Source organism: Helianthus annuus, chromosome 16 (assembly GCF_002127325.2).
Source record: "Helianthus annuus cultivar XRQ/B chromosome 16, HanXRQr2.0-SUNRISE, whole genome shotgun sequence".
Taxonomy (NCBI): Eukaryota; Viridiplantae; Streptophyta; class Magnoliopsida; order Asterales; family Asteraceae; genus Helianthus; species Helianthus annuus.
In genome coordinates this window covers 52,301,734-52,320,650 of record NC_035448.2, presented here as the reverse complement: position 1 = coordinate 52,320,650, position 18,917 = coordinate 52,301,734, and the positions used below count along the sequence as shown (strand labels likewise).

Genomic DNA, 18,917 nt, shown 5'->3' with positions numbered 1-18,917 from the left:
AAAAGTTAATGTTATTCCTCTTCAAGCAATCCATTTCAGAGGGAATCAGAGCCTACTGAAGCAGTGGATGAAAGTGAGAGTGATGAGGATGATGACTATGTTGCTGAAGAGGATCTTGATAACATAGTGGGCGTGTCACAGCCCAACCGATGGCAGAAACATCGGAGTAAGATGAAAACGGGATTGAAGAGACTTCATAGCACTATTTGCGACAATATTTAATAAAATTGAATTTCATTTCATTGCTAAACATCCGAGTATAGCATTTGAAGTAAAGTACAACAAGGAACACGGAACAAATACAACAAGGAACATAAAACAAATACAACAACAATATTAAAATTCTAAAGTGCATTTCTAGTCAATCCTACTAGATTTCATCATCATCATCATCGTCATCAAATTCCTACAACACGTTTCAAAATATGGTTCAATACAAAAGTATTGGCGAGTATACAAGTTTAACTACTAGCATAAGTCTCAAAAGTTTAAACAATTCCACATGGCAAATTCGCTAACATAAACTAACATAATACACTAGCATGCAACTATACAAGTCAAACCAAAGATTCCCGCTCGCGTAATCTAATCATAGCAATGACTAGACCATTTTGTTTAACTTAACATGACCTCAAGAATACGGGCGGTGCGTTACTCTTATAGTGCTATACATGTTAAGGGAGGCTTGTATGAAGTTAATGACAAGTATAAAGCATAAGAATAGTCTAGCATATATGTTTCACGTATAACGTATAAGCATGTATGATGGAATGTTTGTTTGTGATTTTAAGCAAAAAGTGTGTGTGTTTCGTGTGAGTTTAATAACATGAATGTATGCACCCAAAAGTGTAAAAAGTAAAAGGGTGTCGAGTATACTCACGGTTTTGCAAAGCTTTCCTTTTTAAATCCGCGAGTTGACGATTGTGAGAGTTGGAACACCGAGGTTACCCTACAAACGGGTAAACGAAGGTGTGTGAGTTACTTGTGTTGGATTCTATATGCCCAAGACACATATATATATTGATGTGGCTAGTACGTTATGATCCAAGTCGAGTCATACCCAATAACAAGCTAGACAAACACTTATAATATTTATTTATGATATGATCAAACAAATAAATATTAACACTTATAATATTTGGAAATTGGTCTTCTAAATAATTGCACTTGAGAAACTAATAAATTATATGGATAATTTATTTTGAGAGAATATTTTATTGTGTTATTTAATAGGTTAAATAACATTTTAAAATGTTGTGATATGTTGCATAAGTCTTGTAACATATTGTGTTATATTTATAAAAGGTTATAAATAAATAGAAGACTAAATTTAAAATGAGATTTTGAATTAATGGTGAGAAAAAAGCATTTAATGGCCAGCCATTTATTGCTTCCCAAGGTGGGTTTCCACCACTTAAATTGCATGCAATAATCTCTTCCAAGACTCATTAAATGCTGATTCTCTCTCTTACTTTCTCTTACTTATTTAAAGATTGCAAAGCTCCATAAACTTGTCTAAGCACAATTTCGGCCAAGAGAAGTTTTCAAGGGTTTTTCAACTTTGAATTTTATGTGCAAGACTTGAAGATTTCTCTCAAAATTTCGGCTAACTCAAGAGTGGTTCAAGAGAGTTTTTCAAGTCCGATTCAAGTGTTCAAATCCTAGCAAACTTAAAGTGTTTAGTTGGAAGCTTGGGGTATAGAAGCTTGAGGTCTTCTACACTTGAAGGCAACCATTCAAGAAGCATCATCCTTTCATTTCTTTTACTCCAAGAAGGTAGTCTTCTAAACACTCTATGGTTGTGTTTTAATTTTTGATAGCATGCATGTTCATATATGGATCCGGGTTTTGGGTTTTACATATAAAATGGGTTTTATATCAACAAAGTAACATGTTGTAAATATATATTCCGCTGAGTTTTTATTTTATAAGGATAAAATAACTTTGATAAACATGTGAAAAACCCATCAATGGCATCTAGAGCCGCTTATATGAGTGCATGCTTCAATGGATTAAAATTTTCGGGTTTCGGGTTTGGATAAAACCCTATGGCCGAATGTTTTAACATGGTGAAGGGGTAAGGTCCCAAAAACCCCATAAAAAGCGCTAAGGACCATACCAAAACCTTACTGATCAACTTTATACCTTGCGCGGACGCGCACTGGTCTCACAGACAGAGATATAAAGAACAGTCAAACTGTCAAATCACTTGCGCGCCCAAAGGAAATCATAAACCCTTGCGCTTCCTCCCATAAACAAAGGATGAAAATCCTAAGATGAATACTCCCGCCCTTATATCCAGACTTGGATATTATTTACCCAGACTTGGGATTTATTTATTCACCTGTCTCCACACGATAAGGTGCCACACTAGATTACAGCAGTAATCTTCTAGAAGAAATACGATCGTGCACCACCAAGGCGGTTACAACCGTCTGGACACGTGTCACCATCTCATGCATCCCTGAATTCACAACGGAAGCATGTAATTGGAGAGTAATCTCCAATTAATCACTTTACACGTGGCAAATCCCCAGCCTTCGATCTAAGTCACGATCCGTGTGCTCTAACACCGGATCGAGAAGTTTGACGGAAAGGAGTGTAACCGCTTACGGGGTTTGCATCTTCCGTCAACTTTTCACTAACGGGTTTTCCCGCCTAAAACGACTCCCGACTATAAATGTGAGAAAGAACCCAGGTATGAATCCAAGTTACACACACTTACTAAATACATCTTCTTCTTCATTACCAATACTTATTCTCACACCAGAGTCGGGTCAAGGAGAGAACCCCCTTTCTCCCCTTGGCGAGGCTAACGGTGCTTTTTTTTTTGCAGAGTTATCGGAGAAGAAGATCAGTCGGATCTGAATCAATCGAGTGGAAACTAACCTTTTTATGCGGATTCAAACCCCCTAGATATCTCGGTTCTGACCCTTTATATGTATTACATAACCTACATGTGTGTAGGTTATTTAAAGGCTGAAGTTTTTTCATATTTTATTTTGAATTCTAGTGTAAGAAAACGATAAATCTTACATTTATAACATTTTCATTTACTTTTTAGGTTTTTGGGATTGAAAAAATGAGTGATTCATTTTGTTCTGCGTGTTCTCGCAATATTTAGTGTTCTGCATAGAACCTTCCCATATATATATATTTTTAAAGATGTAATACATATATTTTTAAAGATGTAATTTTTTTATTATTTGGTATATAAAATTACATTTATTCAACCCGTGCAATAAATGGGGTTTTTAAAGATATATTGTTTTATTATTTAATATATAAAATTTATTTATTTAACCTGTGTAATACACGTGGTTTTAAAAAAATTCTTTTTATTTGGTATATAAAATTACATTTATTCAACCCGTACAATATTGTTCTTATAGATATAACTTTTTATTATTTAATAAATAAAATTATATTTATTCAACCCGTGCAATAAATGAGGTTTTTAAAGATATATTATTTTATTATTTAGTATATAAAATTTATTTATTCAACCCGTGTAATACACGGAGTTATAACCTAGCTCAATAATATATAAAATATGGGCAATTATTTTATACATGCTTAAAAAAAAAAAATCTTACCGCAAAAAGACAAAAAAGGTCAGGACTTTTAAACTTGACAAAAATAAACCCTACCCTTTCTTTACAGACGAAAATTACTTTTCCCCATGTTCTCTGTAATTACCTATTACCTAAATCTACAAAAAGTAAGACGGCAATAGTTGTTGAATGAGAGTGGTGGAAAAAGTCGGTTACCTAAATCTACAAAAAGTAAGACGGCAATAGTTGTTGAATGAGAGTGGTGGAAAAAGTCGGTTGGCCTTTTCCTCTTTTTTTTTTTTTTTAAACCTTTTTAAAATTAGTGGCTTACATGGGAAAGGATATAGTATCAGTCATCTGTTTGGCACTCTCCTATTAGCCCAATAAATTTACGATTTTATCTGGTTTTAAAATTATGATTTTGCCATCAGTTCAATATTTTGTTTTTACCCCTGGTTAAAAATAAATTTACGCTTTTACTCCAACCTAAAAACTCCAATTTCGCCCTTGGTTGAAAATTACGATTCTGTCCGGTTTAAATTTATAGTTTTGTCATTAGTTTTTTTCTCCCAGCTAAGTTACGATTTTGCCCTCAACTTAAATTTACATTTTCTCTATCATTTTTGTTTGTTTTCCTGGTTAAATTACAATTTTGCCCCCAGTATAAAATTACAATCATGTCATCTCATTGTTTTAGTTTTTTTTTTTAAACTGTGGTAGTGTTTTGTTTTAATTGGTTGACTCGGTGTAATTATTATTCGTGTCAGGCGGCTGCCTGACACACGCTCATTTGTCCTGAAAAATTATAACTTTTTCCCCCAATTTAAAATTTAGTTTTTCCATCTTTTTTTAGCAAAAATTTGATAATGGTTGACTCGATGTAATTTTTTTGAGATCGTGTTATGAGTAGTATGTGTAAGTAACAAAAACACACAACAGAGAAAAAAATCAGCTTTGTGCCCCGCAACGCGGGCACGGGGCAAACACTAGTTAAAAACAATTGAGGTCTGTTTATTTGATATTTTTGCGAGCACTGGAAAGTCCCAATAAAATAAATTAAAAACATAAGTTTGTTTTATATTATTTAATATATAGTATCGTAATTTAATACAAGTGTTTTCTGAAGTTTTAGATTATTTAATTAAAAAAATCATTATCTATAATTAAATAGAAGAGAAAGACGGAAAAACTAAAAAGTATAAGTAGGAGAAAAGGCGAGAAAACTAAAAAGTACGTCTCAAATAAATGACATGTGTCCATTAGTTTTTTTTTTATCATAGAGTATAGATAGATATAGATATAGATTTTTACAATATCCTAGCTAGCAGTGAGCCACAACCCTAGCTGCAACCACATGCCCTAATCTCATAGTAGCATAGTCGTCACCACATACGCTATTACACATAATTCTCTTTTGCCACCACATACACTATTACACATAATTCTCTTTTGCCAGAAAATAGCTTATTATGAGTATGATCCTCCTCTTGAAAACACATTATTTCTTTATTTTCAGTTAAGTCAAACCAATATCGAAGATGAAGGAATAGTGCATTTTCAAGGATAGTATCATAGTCATACTCTTAACGATTTTTCTTGCAACAGAATAAATGTTTCTTCGCTAAAGATGAATGGAGCTACAATATTGATATAAATGGAAGGAGTTGAGTTGTTTCAATAATGGTTTCTCTTTATTATGATTTAATTTAATTATAATTATTCTTATATAATAATAGTTTTTCTTTATTAAGATTTGATTTAATTTAATTATAATTATTCTTATATGTTTACTTGAAACTAAAATAACTAAACCAAACCATCATCAAACCCAATATTTGTATTTTTAATATTTTAATGACAATATATTATACGTTGAAAAGTTTTGTTATATTTTTTATATATATAGCAGATCACTTGTCTGGTACAAACAGGGCCACGTCCGAGGGCGCAACGGTAGAACACCACCACACGTCAGCGCAGGCGAGGGCGCGGGTTGGCCTAAGGTTTTTATTATTACGATATGTGTTAAGCTTGTATCCTGTCACACATGGTTGATTAATATTACTTGTAAATTACAGTTGATTTGTTCTCTTGATCTTTTCCAGTTGGCTTTTCCTACAACCTCCATCGCCAGTTGTTGCCGCCTACCGCTTCACCACCCACGTCAATTAACAGCCACGATCACCAACAGTCTGCCACCTACCATGGCCAGCCGTCGTCATGGCCCACTTCCAATCGCCTATATGTGAGTAGGTTTGTTCAATAGTCATATCTTAGATCAGTAGGACACTTAGCTCACCGTTTTCCTCAATAGTCAATACTGATGGATGTACATATAATAATGCAAGCATTGAAGATGAACATTTTGAATGTAAAACTCATTTGTGAACAAAATTTGAAGTAGCAAAGCAGCTTATATGGAGGGTATATTTGAAGGAGATTGAGGTGATCCATTTTCAAGCAGAAAACTTCTACTACAATAAGACCGCGTTGTACTAGACGAAGAAGCCAAACCGCGCGCATCCCAACTTTGGTTGTCTCTCCTATGCGATTTACCTTTACTGTTTCTCCCCTTTTCAGTTACTACAGCTTCAAGAAACCCATTATGTGTGGGGTCCGCACACTCGTATAGAAGCCTTAATACCTGTTTAATTGAAGGACGAGCCCGCCCTTCTCTGTGGGTACACCATTTGACAAGTGTGACTAGGGTTTGAAGTTGGTCAAAGTCAAAGGTGTCTCCGATTGCGGGGTCCACAAGCTCTATGAATCTTGATTCGGATGTCATTAGGGGTTGGCATGACTCTACTAAGTTTTTGTTGTCTTGTATAGCTCGTTTCGAGGTTATTAATTCTAGTAGCACAACCCCGTAACTGTAGATGTCGCTTTTTTCTTTTAGTTCTTGTGTGACTAAGTATTCGGGATCCATGTAACCTTAGTTTAATAAAAAGAAAAAAAGGAAAAAGAAATTAGAACCTCTTATGTATGTAACTATGGTTATAGAAATTAAATTTATTCTAACCAGGAGTTCCTCTGATCTCTGTGTTAACCGGTTCAAAACAAATGGATCCATCTTTAGATGCATATGCAAGCCCAAAGTCTGCAACCTGGATCACAAATATTGGAACATGAAACTTTATTCATATTTTGAAGCTTTAATTTCTTAAAAAAAAAAAAAAAAGACACAAATAGAAAGCCACTTACATTTTATTATCGATTTTAGCAACCAGGTTACATTTTATTACCAGTTTTAGCAAGTGTTAGGTCTGCAGTAATTTTTTAGATTGCTCATGTAGCATCTTATATGTCATTTTAGTATATATGTTTAGACTTTAGAGTAAAGTACACGAATGGTCTCTGTGGTTTATCAAAATTTTGGATTTGGTCCCTAGCTTTCCAAAAGTACACAAATGGTCTCTGTGGTTTAAACTTTGTAACGCGTTTAGTCCCCAGCTAACAAATCTTAAGGTTGTAGCGTGTCTAAGTTAGGGACTAAATGCGTTACAAAGTGCAAACCACAGGGACCATCCTTGTACTTTTGTAAAAAGCTAGGGACTAAATGCGTTACAAAGTGCAAACCACAGAAACCATCCCTGTACTTTCGGAAAAAGCTAGGGACTAAATGTGTTACGAAGTGCAAACCACAGGGACCATATGTGTACTTTTGGAAAGCTAGGGACCAAATTCAAATTTCTGGTAAACCATAGGGACCATCTGTGTACTTTACTCATATATTTATGATACATGCCATCTTATGTGACATTACAATTATTTTTAATATAAATTGAAAAGATAACATATTTATTTTTCAATTTTTCTTTACAGAAGTGCCATGTCAACAATTACAGGTAAAGTCAGTTAAAATGATGATGGTTGCTAAAATCAGAAATAAGTTGAAAATTCCCTTCTATTTTGTGCCTAATTTAAAGTTGTGTGCTAAAATCATCAAAATGTTTAAAGTTTGTTTCTATTTCATGCAGTTATTTGAAGGACAAAATTGTCATTACCTTTCCTACGAAGTTCTCATCAAGCAATATATTGCTGGACTTGATGTCTCTATGACACAGAGGAGGATCACAGTAGAAGTGGAGGTATTCCTGAATGCAAAATTATAAAATGAGGAAAAATAAATGTCTTTTAGAGAGAAGAAACTCATTTTCCTAATAATTCCCAAAGCTCTTTTAAGTTGGCTATTAGTGCTATTATTACCAAAGCATTTGCCACGTCAATTGCAATATGAATTCGTGTCTGCCAACTCAGCGGAGCCACACCTGGAGCTGCACAAATGCGTAAGAAATTTAGAAAAAAGAAATAAATTAAAAAACTGAAGAAATTAAGATACATACTGTGAAGATGATCCTTTAAGCTCCCGTTTGCCATATATTCATACATGAGAAACCTGCCAACAAACAAGTAAAGAATATTCATTTGCGATATCAAGGACAATTAGAGGTGTTGAGGTGGCAAGTGTAGATTGGGTCGGGGAAGTTAGGAAATGGGTTCAGATTGTAACGGCTATTTATTAGCAGAAAATGGATCCAAAAGGTTTAAAATCTTGCCATTTCATCCGGCTCGTTAACTCCATCCAGGGGCGTAGTATTTAAGGGGCCGGGAGGGGCGCCCGACCCCCCGAATTTTTCGCTCAGTAGTGTTGTGCATGTAGTTTTTGTATAGAAATTTTTGGGTATATACGTTTTCGACCCCCCCAGTTCTATAGAAATTTTTGGGTATATACGTTTTCGACCCCCCAGTTCTATAGAAATTTTTGGGTATATACGTTTTCGACCCCCCTGACGAAAACTTCAAGCTTCGCCACTGACTCCATCCATATTTCTCCGTTAAGTCAGGGGTATTTCCATCTTTTTGCAAACTTAAAGGGCAACTTAGTCTTTTTCCCTTTATGTAAAAAGACCGAATACCCCTGAAAAAGACCGAATTGCCCTTTAAGGTAGCAAAAAAAACGGAAATACCCCTGACTTAACGGAGAAAAATGGATGGAGTTAACAAGCCGGATGAAAATGGCAAGATTTCAAACCTTCTGGATCTAGATGCGAAAAAACAAACCTTTGGACTAAAGTCACAAAAATGCCACGAAAATGGCATTTTACTCTAGTTAAAAAACATATTGTTACAATTACAATATAAATCTTTTAATAAAAGAATTTACACAGTTGTACGCATTAAAATAGACATTGGATGACATTTAACCCGTTTGACATGTTCCCCTTTCAACAAATTTTATTTGACCTGTTTGAGATAAAACACTACCAAGTCGACCCATACATGAGTAATGGGTCAAAATCACCACCTCAAAATTAATTATAGGCAGAAGAAAAAAATCATAAAAAAGAAAAAAAAACGTATGGTGACGTATGGGTATGAATGACCTTTCGTGTTTTTCAATGCAAAATCCTTTTAAGGCAACAAGATGACGATGATGAAGCCTAGCAAGAAGCAAAATTTCTCTGCAGAATTCTTCTACAGCTTGTTCAGAAACTTTATCCATATGTTTTACTGCTACTATTGAACCATCACTAAATTGAGCTTTATATACAGTCCCAAATCCCCCTTGTCCAATAATCGTACTAAAATTGTTGGTTGCTTTTTTAGTTTCTTTATAACTGAACTTTGTTAACATAGATGATGGACCTGCATAAACTTCTAACTCTTTTATAAAAGGTCGTAAAAAATGAAAGAGAGAGCGAGACAAAAATTAGTTTATTACTGTAACAATAAAGGCAACTAGTGTAATGCAACTTCTTAATACGCCAACCAGGTATGTAACTGGTATCGCTAATATTTATCGATTTTGGCCAAAATAATATTTGGATGACGAATATACCCTTAAATATTTTGAAAAGACAAAATATCTGATGAAGTGTCATGTGTTATTGATTAAAGTTTTTCAGAAAAAGAGGACAAAAAAGGGTTTATGGGTCAATTATTTAAAACATCAATTATTTGTAAAATACAAGAAAAAAGGACAAAAAAGGTTTAATGGGTCAGCCCAGCCCAGCCCAGCCCAGCCCAGCCCAACCCACCCATTTTGACTTGATCTAAAAAGTATCCTTTTACAAACTGCACTTGTTTTAGTCAGTTACCTTCTTGGAACTTCTTTGTTGGCTGAGAATATCTTTCCATTGAGGTTTTATCGGTCGTCATCTCATGTTCTTTAAGTTGTTTGCTTTTTCTGCGAATAAGGAAAACCATTAATACCAGCATCATAGTGGCTAGTGCTGTAACTGCAATGCCAACAACAGGAACCAATGACAGATGGTAGGAATGGTGTCTAGTAGTTCTAGGTATGGTCAAAGAGTATTGACTTGGGCCTACAGAAACAGACGGGCTTGGAGATGAAGCAGGTGAAAAGTTAGGGGGAGATGATCCTGTAATAACTGCAAATAGATGCAACAAATACAGTTAACATTACAATTATTTACCAACAAAATAAAAAAAAGGTCAAATATAAAAAGGTTTAAAAAAAGTTTCATGAAAGTTTCTCCATATACAGCCTTACCAGGAGTGCTACTGAGTCCTTGAACTCCAAAAAAACAGTTAGCAAGGTCAACAGCCGCAACATCATCAACTTGGCTAGCAACAGCAACAAACGTTGCATCCCTACAAATGCTCAATGTCATATTATCCCCCGCTTTCACTAAATTTCTCAAAAACAAAATTCCAGCATTTATACACTTTTTACAACGTTCTTCTCCTAACGGTGCGCTGCAATATAGAGTCACGTTGGAAAAATTGGGAGATTGCTGCATCTCGTTGACTGTTGTCATTCCAAGGCACTCGTAATTAGCGGAAATTTTCGTCCCAAATCCACAAAATGCTGAAGCTCGTTTTGTCATTCCATATAGTTCTAAAGTTTGGGATATATTTTGGAGACATGTATTGGATATTTCGGGAGAAACACCTAGGCTGTTAGTTGTGTTTGCATAACGAGCAATAGATACTGCAATAAGGGCGTTGATATAACGACAGCAACTTGCTCTAGATTCTGGTTCCGAACAAATTACGGCAGCTCGTGTAATATTAGAGCCACTTAGATCTAATGGGCAACCTGCTTTAATGATTGAAAAAAGGAGCAAATAATTATAAAACAAGTTTAAAAAATTAAACACATAAAGATGCAAATAGAAAGTAAATCAATCACCAAAAGAAGTTATAGATACAGCATTTAACAGATGCAACAACTTTCATAAGATATCTATTGGGATAGAGAAACAATTTTATAATTCTGTTCTGTAACTCATGTCATCAATTTTCATTTTCAGGATCAGGAAATTAAGTCATGTTGCTTCTTCAACTTATAGAGTCTCTTTGCTGTACTCTATAATATATCAGTGGTTTCACCATGTATATGTTTCTATGTTGGCCCAAAAACACTCATTCTACATGTTTGTAAAGGGACTTTACTCTTCAGAACTGAGAGCTACCATTTATGAGGTACTGAGCTCATTCTATGTCATAACATTAATTTCAACTTTGACTAATCTACATGTATTTAATGCTCATATATGAAGTTTTTTTTTTTTGAACGGCAAGGAACGACGTGCCAACCACCGTGACACCCGGCGTTGTGGCCAAGGTCGACTACTCGACCACCGCTAGCCCCTTGGCTATCCCAGATGCGCGGAAACCCGACCTCCATCCGCCCGAAGGCACGACAGTGGAATAATCGGTAAAACCTTGCCTCCCATCCAAGACAAACTGGCGCCACCAGTATTCGCCCTTCACCTGGATGCCACAAAAAATAATAGGGAGAGTAGGAGTCGAACCTCGGTCACAAGGAACACCACGTCTTTCCCCAACCACTACACCATAGTACTACTACTACAAAGAGAATAATTAATGCATCAGTTTAGGTATTCATAAAAGTAGAGTGAATTGGAGAAACAATATTGCGAACCAAATTGTTCTATTAAACCACCAACCACAAACACATATCCATAAATTCTAGGGCAAAAAACTTCAAACTTACAACTAATTTCAAAACCGCATCACAACTTGTACTGTACAACTCTCTGATCTTTCCAGCATCTTCTCCAACACCAAAACTTACTCAACCGCATCACAACTTGTACTGTACAACTCTCTGATCTTTCCAGCATCTTCTCTAACACCAAAACTTACTCCACAAGTCCACAGATAACCGACTCAAAACCCTAAATGAAACGCAACGGAGTAATCTACACACTTTTTTCACCTTTTTCTAACTGATTATAACTTGCTAGCATGCGCAATGATTCCTAATACTAAATCTACGCATTTTAACAAATAATGACGAACATTCACAGCTAGACAACTCAAATAATCAGCAGTCAGAAATAATAACTTGTACGGTACAACTATCTGATCTTTCCGGCATCTTCTCTAACACCAAAACTTGCTCTACAGTCCACAGATTTCCAGATTCAACCACTATAACCGACTCAAAACCCTAACTGAAGCACTACCGAGTAATCTACACAACTTTTCACCGGTTTGCAACTGATTACAATTTGCTAACATGCGCATTGATTCCTAATACTAAATCTACGCACTCTAACAAATAACGACGAACATTCATATCTAACTACTCAAATAATCAAAAATCAGAAATAATTAGAGCTAAAACGCTACATGAACAAAAACATAATCTATCGTTTCCGAAATTGATCAAAAACAAGCAAAGCGAACAGTATGAATATCAATCAAGTGCAAATTCGTAATATAATCGAATAATATTCTGAATAATAACAAAATTCGTAACAGGATTCACCTGAAGCTGCCATTGCAGAAGAGAGACGCGTAACGACAAGCAACAGCAGTAACTGTAATAGTAGTATCCAGCTGTATCGCACCATTGTTGTTGAGGATTAGATGAAGAAGAAGATATGAATGGAATCGTGAATGCGTAAGGTAGTGAGTGAGATGAAGAAGAAGAAGAAGAGAAGAAAATGGAATCGTGAGTGCGTAGGATAGTGGAGAAGGGAGTGGAATCGTGGATGCGTAGGTTAGCAAAACCCGCTATGCGTGTGTGTGCAGCGAGGTATGCTTTGACCGTTTTCTCCCCGGGTCTTGATATGCAGGAGGAGAAAGAAGGCATTTGTGTGTTGGTTTGTTACACTCGCGAATTTACACTTTTACCCTTGCCCCCTTATTATTTTATTTTCTTAGGATTTTATTACAGTAACATGTAACTTATTTTATATTATTTTTGTCGTTATGTTTAAGTATAAATTATTTGTCGTTATGTTTAAATATATATTATAACTAGATTAGTTTCCCGTGTAACACACGGGGTGAACAATCTAAACTATATAATAAATATTCCTTGTAAATGCAAACAAAAGATGGAGACGTTTATATACCAAATTGACATAAATGCGTTAATATAAAGATAATGTATGTTACTATTACAAAATTCATCAAAGAAACATGTAATCGTTGAAAATGATACAAAAAAAATATATTATATTATATAATACTTATTATTGTATTTACGTACTACATTATATTTAATAAGAAATAAAAAGTTACAATTATAATTCGTACATTACCGAAAATAATTTGAATCCAAAAAATATTTACATAATTATTAGATTTTTAGCTTGATTTTAGCGACGTATTGCAACATTTTGTTATATATATATAAAGTTAGATAGTAATAAATTATGAAAATAATATGTTGAGTAAAGTATATGGATGATCCCTGTGATTTATCAAAATTTTGAATTTAATCTCTAACTTTTCAAAAATAAACGAACACTATAGGTGGTTAGTAATAACAATCAAGTTATATATTTAGTTATAATAATATGACAAACCAATTAAGGACCTAAGTACGAACAATCAAGTTATATATTTAATTTAATAATAATAATATGAGAAAACATATATTGAACCTAATTATATTATAATAAACTAATAGACAATAATTAAAATCTCCATAATAAATAAGATATTTGAGTGTGTTCCCTTTTCGTCAAACGAATTTTAAAATTTATGGTTAGATATTTTATTAAAAAATATGTTTTGTTAATAAATAATTATGAATTTTTTTCTAGAAGAGATTAAATTAAAATTAAACTAAATAATAATTATCTATAAAAGATTAAACTAAATAATATTTAATAGGATGATTATCTATAATTAATTAGAAGAGATTAAACTAAATAATAATTATCCATAAGATACATGGCCTAATATGATGACAAGTGTCCTAAAAATGGTTTCTTTTATTATATAGTATAGATTATAATATAATGCATTAAACAATAATTATATTTTAGTATTCATCTTATTATTGCACTTAAATTTCTAAGTTTTAATACAATTATGGGTAATTAGTTACAACCCCCCCCCCTCCCCCCAAAAGTACCGTGACGGCCTACTCATTTTTGTCAACGTTTTAATAGTTGTCTTGATTAGTATTGAGGTGTGAATTAAGAGGTATAAGTAGATGATGTAAGAAAGAGAGGCATTTTAGGATACAAAAAAAAGTAAGAACTTTTTTCTTCTTAATATGTAAGGTACAACCCTAAAATAAGGGTAAATTAGTCTTTTAAACACTAATTACATTTTAATCTTCTCATCTTATTACACTTTAATCCATTAATTTTAATAAAATTATGGATAATTAGGTAGTACTTACACTTTTTCATATCCACTATAATTCTTTTATGTATTCTTGTCATATCTTTTAAACTGTGACGTTATAAAACAATCGAAAGTACTATGACGACCTGCTCATTTTTGTCAACGTTTCGATGTTTGTCTTGGTCAATATTGACGTGCGGATTAAAATGTACAAATAGATGATAGCTTAGTGTACACATGATCATTGCAAAGAAGTATAATAAAATAAATCAATAAACTTATGTAATCATTTTAAGATTTAAATTTATCGGTTCTACTATTATTGAATAATTGTGTTATATTTATTTGATTATACTAGAAACTATAAAATGTATTATAGTATAGATTTGTAACGCCTCCAAAAATATGCTTTCTTATGTAGGGTGTGAAATGTACTAAGTTATTTAACTTAGTTAAATACATAAGGATTAAGTATAAATGAAATGGCGGTGTTAGTTGTAAATAATCAAAGACACAAAAATTAAAAGGACCTAAAGTGACAAATGGGAGAACGTAATAAAATTCAGCATTTTTAACTGGATGTTAATATGTGTCAACATATACACACATATGAGGAAAAAGGGGTTCTTCCCCAAAACCCCATAAATTGATGAAATTGAAGAAGGATTTGAAGCCAAATACTTGCATGATTGAGGAATTCAAACCATCTAGTAGTAACAATCATAAGGTATGTTGTAGATTTTGATTTGGTAATATTACAAAAAAAAAAAAAAAAGAGTATGTAATCAATCTTTGAAATTGTATGGAGTTAAGCATGTAGGTGCATTAGAATCACCAAAATAGAACTTACATTATGCATGATTTCAAGTAAATTGATGTTTTGAGGCGAAACCCATTTGTTATGGTGAAGGTGGTGACATAGATATATCATCCATGTCCAATTCTTGTTTAATGGTGATGTATTATGTTGTGTGTGGTGGATTCTTGTTAGATGGATTGAAAGAAATGTGGTGTTTGATATGTTTAGTGTTATGATAAGAATGGTACTTGTTGTAAGTAATAAACTTGATGAGTTATGTATGAACTAGGAAGATTAGGCACGAATTGTTTGTACATTATTCTTAGATCGTAGTACGCACGCCAAGTATTTGATGAAATGTCTAAATGACAAAAATATGTGAAAACGTATGCAAGTAGTGGATGAATATGTATAGAATGTAGACATAATGTATTTAATAGTAAATTATCATGAGAAATGTGTTCTTGATGAAATCCATGTGTTAATGTATCTAATGTGTGATTGAGTAGAAGTATGTTTTAGGAGTTGTTCTATATGCTTGAGTGATGTAATGCACACATGTGGATTGTTTGATTGTCTTAAATGTGATTTAAGAAATAGATGTGGAGCATATAAGAATCCTAGAAAAAGAGTAAATTCGAATGATGTTGGTGTTAGTTATGAAGTTATGAGAATTACTAGTATGAACGAAATCGAATATGTTTGGTGTGTATATGTAACTAGGTGATTACATGGTTGTATGTATTTTACTACATGAGCATGAAATGTTTATAGTGCCATTAGTATGATCGACTACATCGATATGGAAATATGTTCCTAAGTTAGAAGTTGTATACTTGACCGTTGACCTTATGAAAAGTCAACGAGTATGAGAATAACATTATTAGAATTCCTAATATGATTGTAAGAATAGGAGGATCGAGCGATGCATGATGGGTCATTATATGTTATACTTGATGGTATGATAAGTCTACGCCTTGTTCTTGTTAGGATTGATTATTGAAAGTAAAATGCAAGATATGAATTAGTTATGATTTGGTAAAATGTAATATCATGAATGTTAACAAGAATGTAAATATGGACACATGTAAGGATAAGCATCATGTCAAGGACGCAAGCACAGAAGGCTAACGTGTCAAGAGGAGGCGAGGAAGCGATCACGAATACAGGCGCTTAGAATAAGTGACTTCCGCACTCACTTCGTATTTAAGTATATGAAGATATATATATATATATATATATATATCGTACATTACGGCTTAACGTACTTCACGTACGACAACGTGCGTGATTTGTTCTATAACATGCGTGATTACTGTTTTCAATATGCGTGATTATTGTGTTTCAACATGCGTGATTTTGGATTTTTGAGTTATAACGTGCGTGATTTTAAAATGAATGTGCGTAATTACCTGTCGTATGTGATCTACGTTAAGCCATAATGTACGTTAACCTTCCTCTCTCTCTCTCTCTCTATATATATATATATATATATATGTTTGAATAATCAAAATCAAGGTGGAATGTACAAATAAATGAGAAATGTTAAGGTAATATCTATTGAAATGGTTGGTATGATGTTAAACCAGTAAAACCTCAATATAAGGGTAAACGGGTCATAACTTTTAGTAGAAAGATATTAAGATTGAGAGTATGGGGATTGGGTAACGTTAGGGGGAAGGTTTGGAAAAAAGTAAAAACAAATAAGATATTAGAAAAAGACGTGTTTGGAAGTCTCGGGGCGACCTAATCGAACAAGAAACTCGAAACGGGTCAAAACAAGCTGCAGACCAGCAGTAGCAACTGGCCGTAAGCTACGACATCCGGCTGTAACTTACGGCAGAGGGTTTCTGTTTTCGCTGAAAGTCCCTACCATAAGCTACAGCAGGTGGGTCGTAGATTACAACGGGTATGGGCAACAAACAAAAAAAATCTTGGTTTTTGGGTGTATTATGCGTCCCGAACCTTCGTATCCCCTAAGGCTTATGCAAAAGCCCCGATAAACTTCCGGAAAGTAGCATAACCTACAAAAAGGTCGTAAAAACTTAATTATGTCGTACGAATACGAATAATGATTTCGGGCTCGCAAGGGTTATATATATATGTGTGTGTGTGATTTGAATCTTGTTGAACAATGCATTAGTATGTACTACACACATGAAGGGATAGAACTTGTTCATAGGAATGTTATAGGTGGATAGTTCTATGCATGAATAAGTATGATAATCGAATGTAAACAAGTCAATCGAGACTTGTATGTGTGTTGTATATATGCAATTAAAGTTGACGTAAGTAACGTGATCTTATATGTGTGATATAAATGTATGGGACTGGTATGTATGTAATTGGTTTTAAGAAAATGTATACACGTGTTGTAGTTGAATGGATGTATACCAATGATACGTGTTTATGCGAAGATGTGAATTTTCAATATGTTGAGATTATGTGTTATTAATCGTGTTCCGTTGGGAAAGAAATGTAATGCAGGTATAAGAATGTTGGGCCCTTGAGGAATTGATGTCGGATTTGGAGCAAGTGAATTCAAGAGGATAATTGAATGAAATATAATTATGTAGTTAAAATGTTATATGGTCTTTAAATATATGTATTTAATTTTGTATGATGTTACCAATCACTAATGGGTTGGTTGTATATGGTGACCGCATGATTTGCACAGATTTTCTCTATCGCCATCATGGACAAGCGGGTGTAGATCGAGTCAAAGAGCAAGGATTATATGGGGAGAGTGGTAATGTAGTTTGCATTTATATATTACATTTGATACTTTAATTAAGAATGGATGTCGTAATTCTTTCCAAGAAAGCGTTCGACACTTTATAAATGAACCTTCAAGTATGTCAAACAGTTAATAAAGAAAGAAATTTTTAGGTCTGTATTTCCACTGCGTTTCTTTTGGTTAAAACGTGTTAGGGTCTAACAAGATTCAATGATTAAATATTAGTTATACTATAAAACTCCAACAACCTATGTGAATATTTCGATTTTGTATTGATATTATTTGACAAAGTAAAAAATAACTAGATATATGTTATTTATTAGCATGAGCTTGACTCACTTTAAAATGAGTATTCAGATTTTGTATAGATATTACTAGGTTATAACCCCATGTATTACACGGGTTGAATAAATGAATTTTATATACCAAATAATAAAATATTATCTTTTTAAAAGTCTCCTTTATTGCACGGGTTGAAAAATGTAATTTTATATATTAAATAATAAAATAAGTTATATCTATAAGAACCATATGTATTGTACGGGTTGAATAAATGTAATATTACATACCAAATAATAAAAAAAATTATATCTTTAAAACCATATTGTATTACACGGGTTGAATAAATGTAATATCGTTTACAAAATAATAAAAAAATTATATTTTTAAAAACCCCCGTCTATTACGTGGGTTGAATAAATATGATTTTATATACCAAATAATAAAAATATATATTTAAAAAAAACTAATGGATTTTTTTATATTTAAAGTAGGATAAGATTGAATATTAATCTGAACTAACGGATTTTTTTATATTTAAAGTAGGATAAGATTGAATATTAATCTTTATTTATTTAGTTAATATAAGATTGAAAAATCATATGATTGAATAGGTGGGAGGTTGTATGATGATAAATCGGTTAACCGTACTGAAGGATAAAGATAATAGTGATTGTTGAACAAATTAATTAATCGAATTTAACAGAAACATTTGTGATGTTAGGTGGATTTTTTTTTAATTATTTGAAAGTTAATATCAACTTTGGAATTCGTATGAATTCTTATTAGATTTGATTAAATATTATTGATAATCAAAATTTGTGTTAGATTAGATTTTAGATTTGATTAAATATTATTAATAATAAAAATTTGTATTAATTTAGATTAAATATTTTTATTATTATTAGTATTATTAATAATTTTAATCAATTAAATGATATTATGACAAGTGTCCAAAAATAGG

General features: G+C 33.0%; 1 protein-coding gene across 6 annotated transcripts; it reads right to left on the bottom strand.

Moving 5' to 3' along the window:
* Window positions 1-5,855: 5,855 nt before the first annotated feature.
* LOC110889857 (probable receptor-like protein kinase At1g49730) lies at window positions 5,856-12,643 on the bottom strand. Of its 6 annotated transcripts, XM_035985626.1 has the most exons (10): window positions 12,319-12,451; window positions 11,336-11,390; window positions 10,069-10,617; window positions 9,653-9,946; window positions 8,939-9,200; window positions 7,898-7,950; window positions 7,761-7,828; window positions 7,559-7,648; window positions 6,574-6,658; window positions 5,885-6,485 (listed from the first exon to the last, which is right to left on the bottom strand). In XM_035985626.1, exons 3-10 carry the CDS (start codon window positions 10,403-10,405, stop codon window positions 5,968-5,970), a joined length of 1,707 nt encoding a protein of 568 aa, XP_035841519.1. In that variant the 5' UTR covers window positions 10,406-10,617; window positions 11,336-11,390; window positions 12,319-12,451; the 3' UTR covers window positions 5,885-5,967. The 6 variants fall into 6 exon arrangements, with proteins under 6 accessions (XP_021993123.1, XP_035841519.1, XP_021993125.1 ...); XM_022137431.2 differs by lacking the exon at window positions 11,336-11,390 and having other exon boundaries at window positions 5,856-6,485; window positions 8,939-9,209; window positions 10,069-10,620; window positions 12,319-12,643; XM_022137433.2 differs by lacking the exon at window positions 11,336-11,390 and having other exon boundaries at window positions 10,069-10,620; window positions 12,319-12,643.
* Window positions 12,644-18,917: the final 6,274 nt, after the last annotated feature.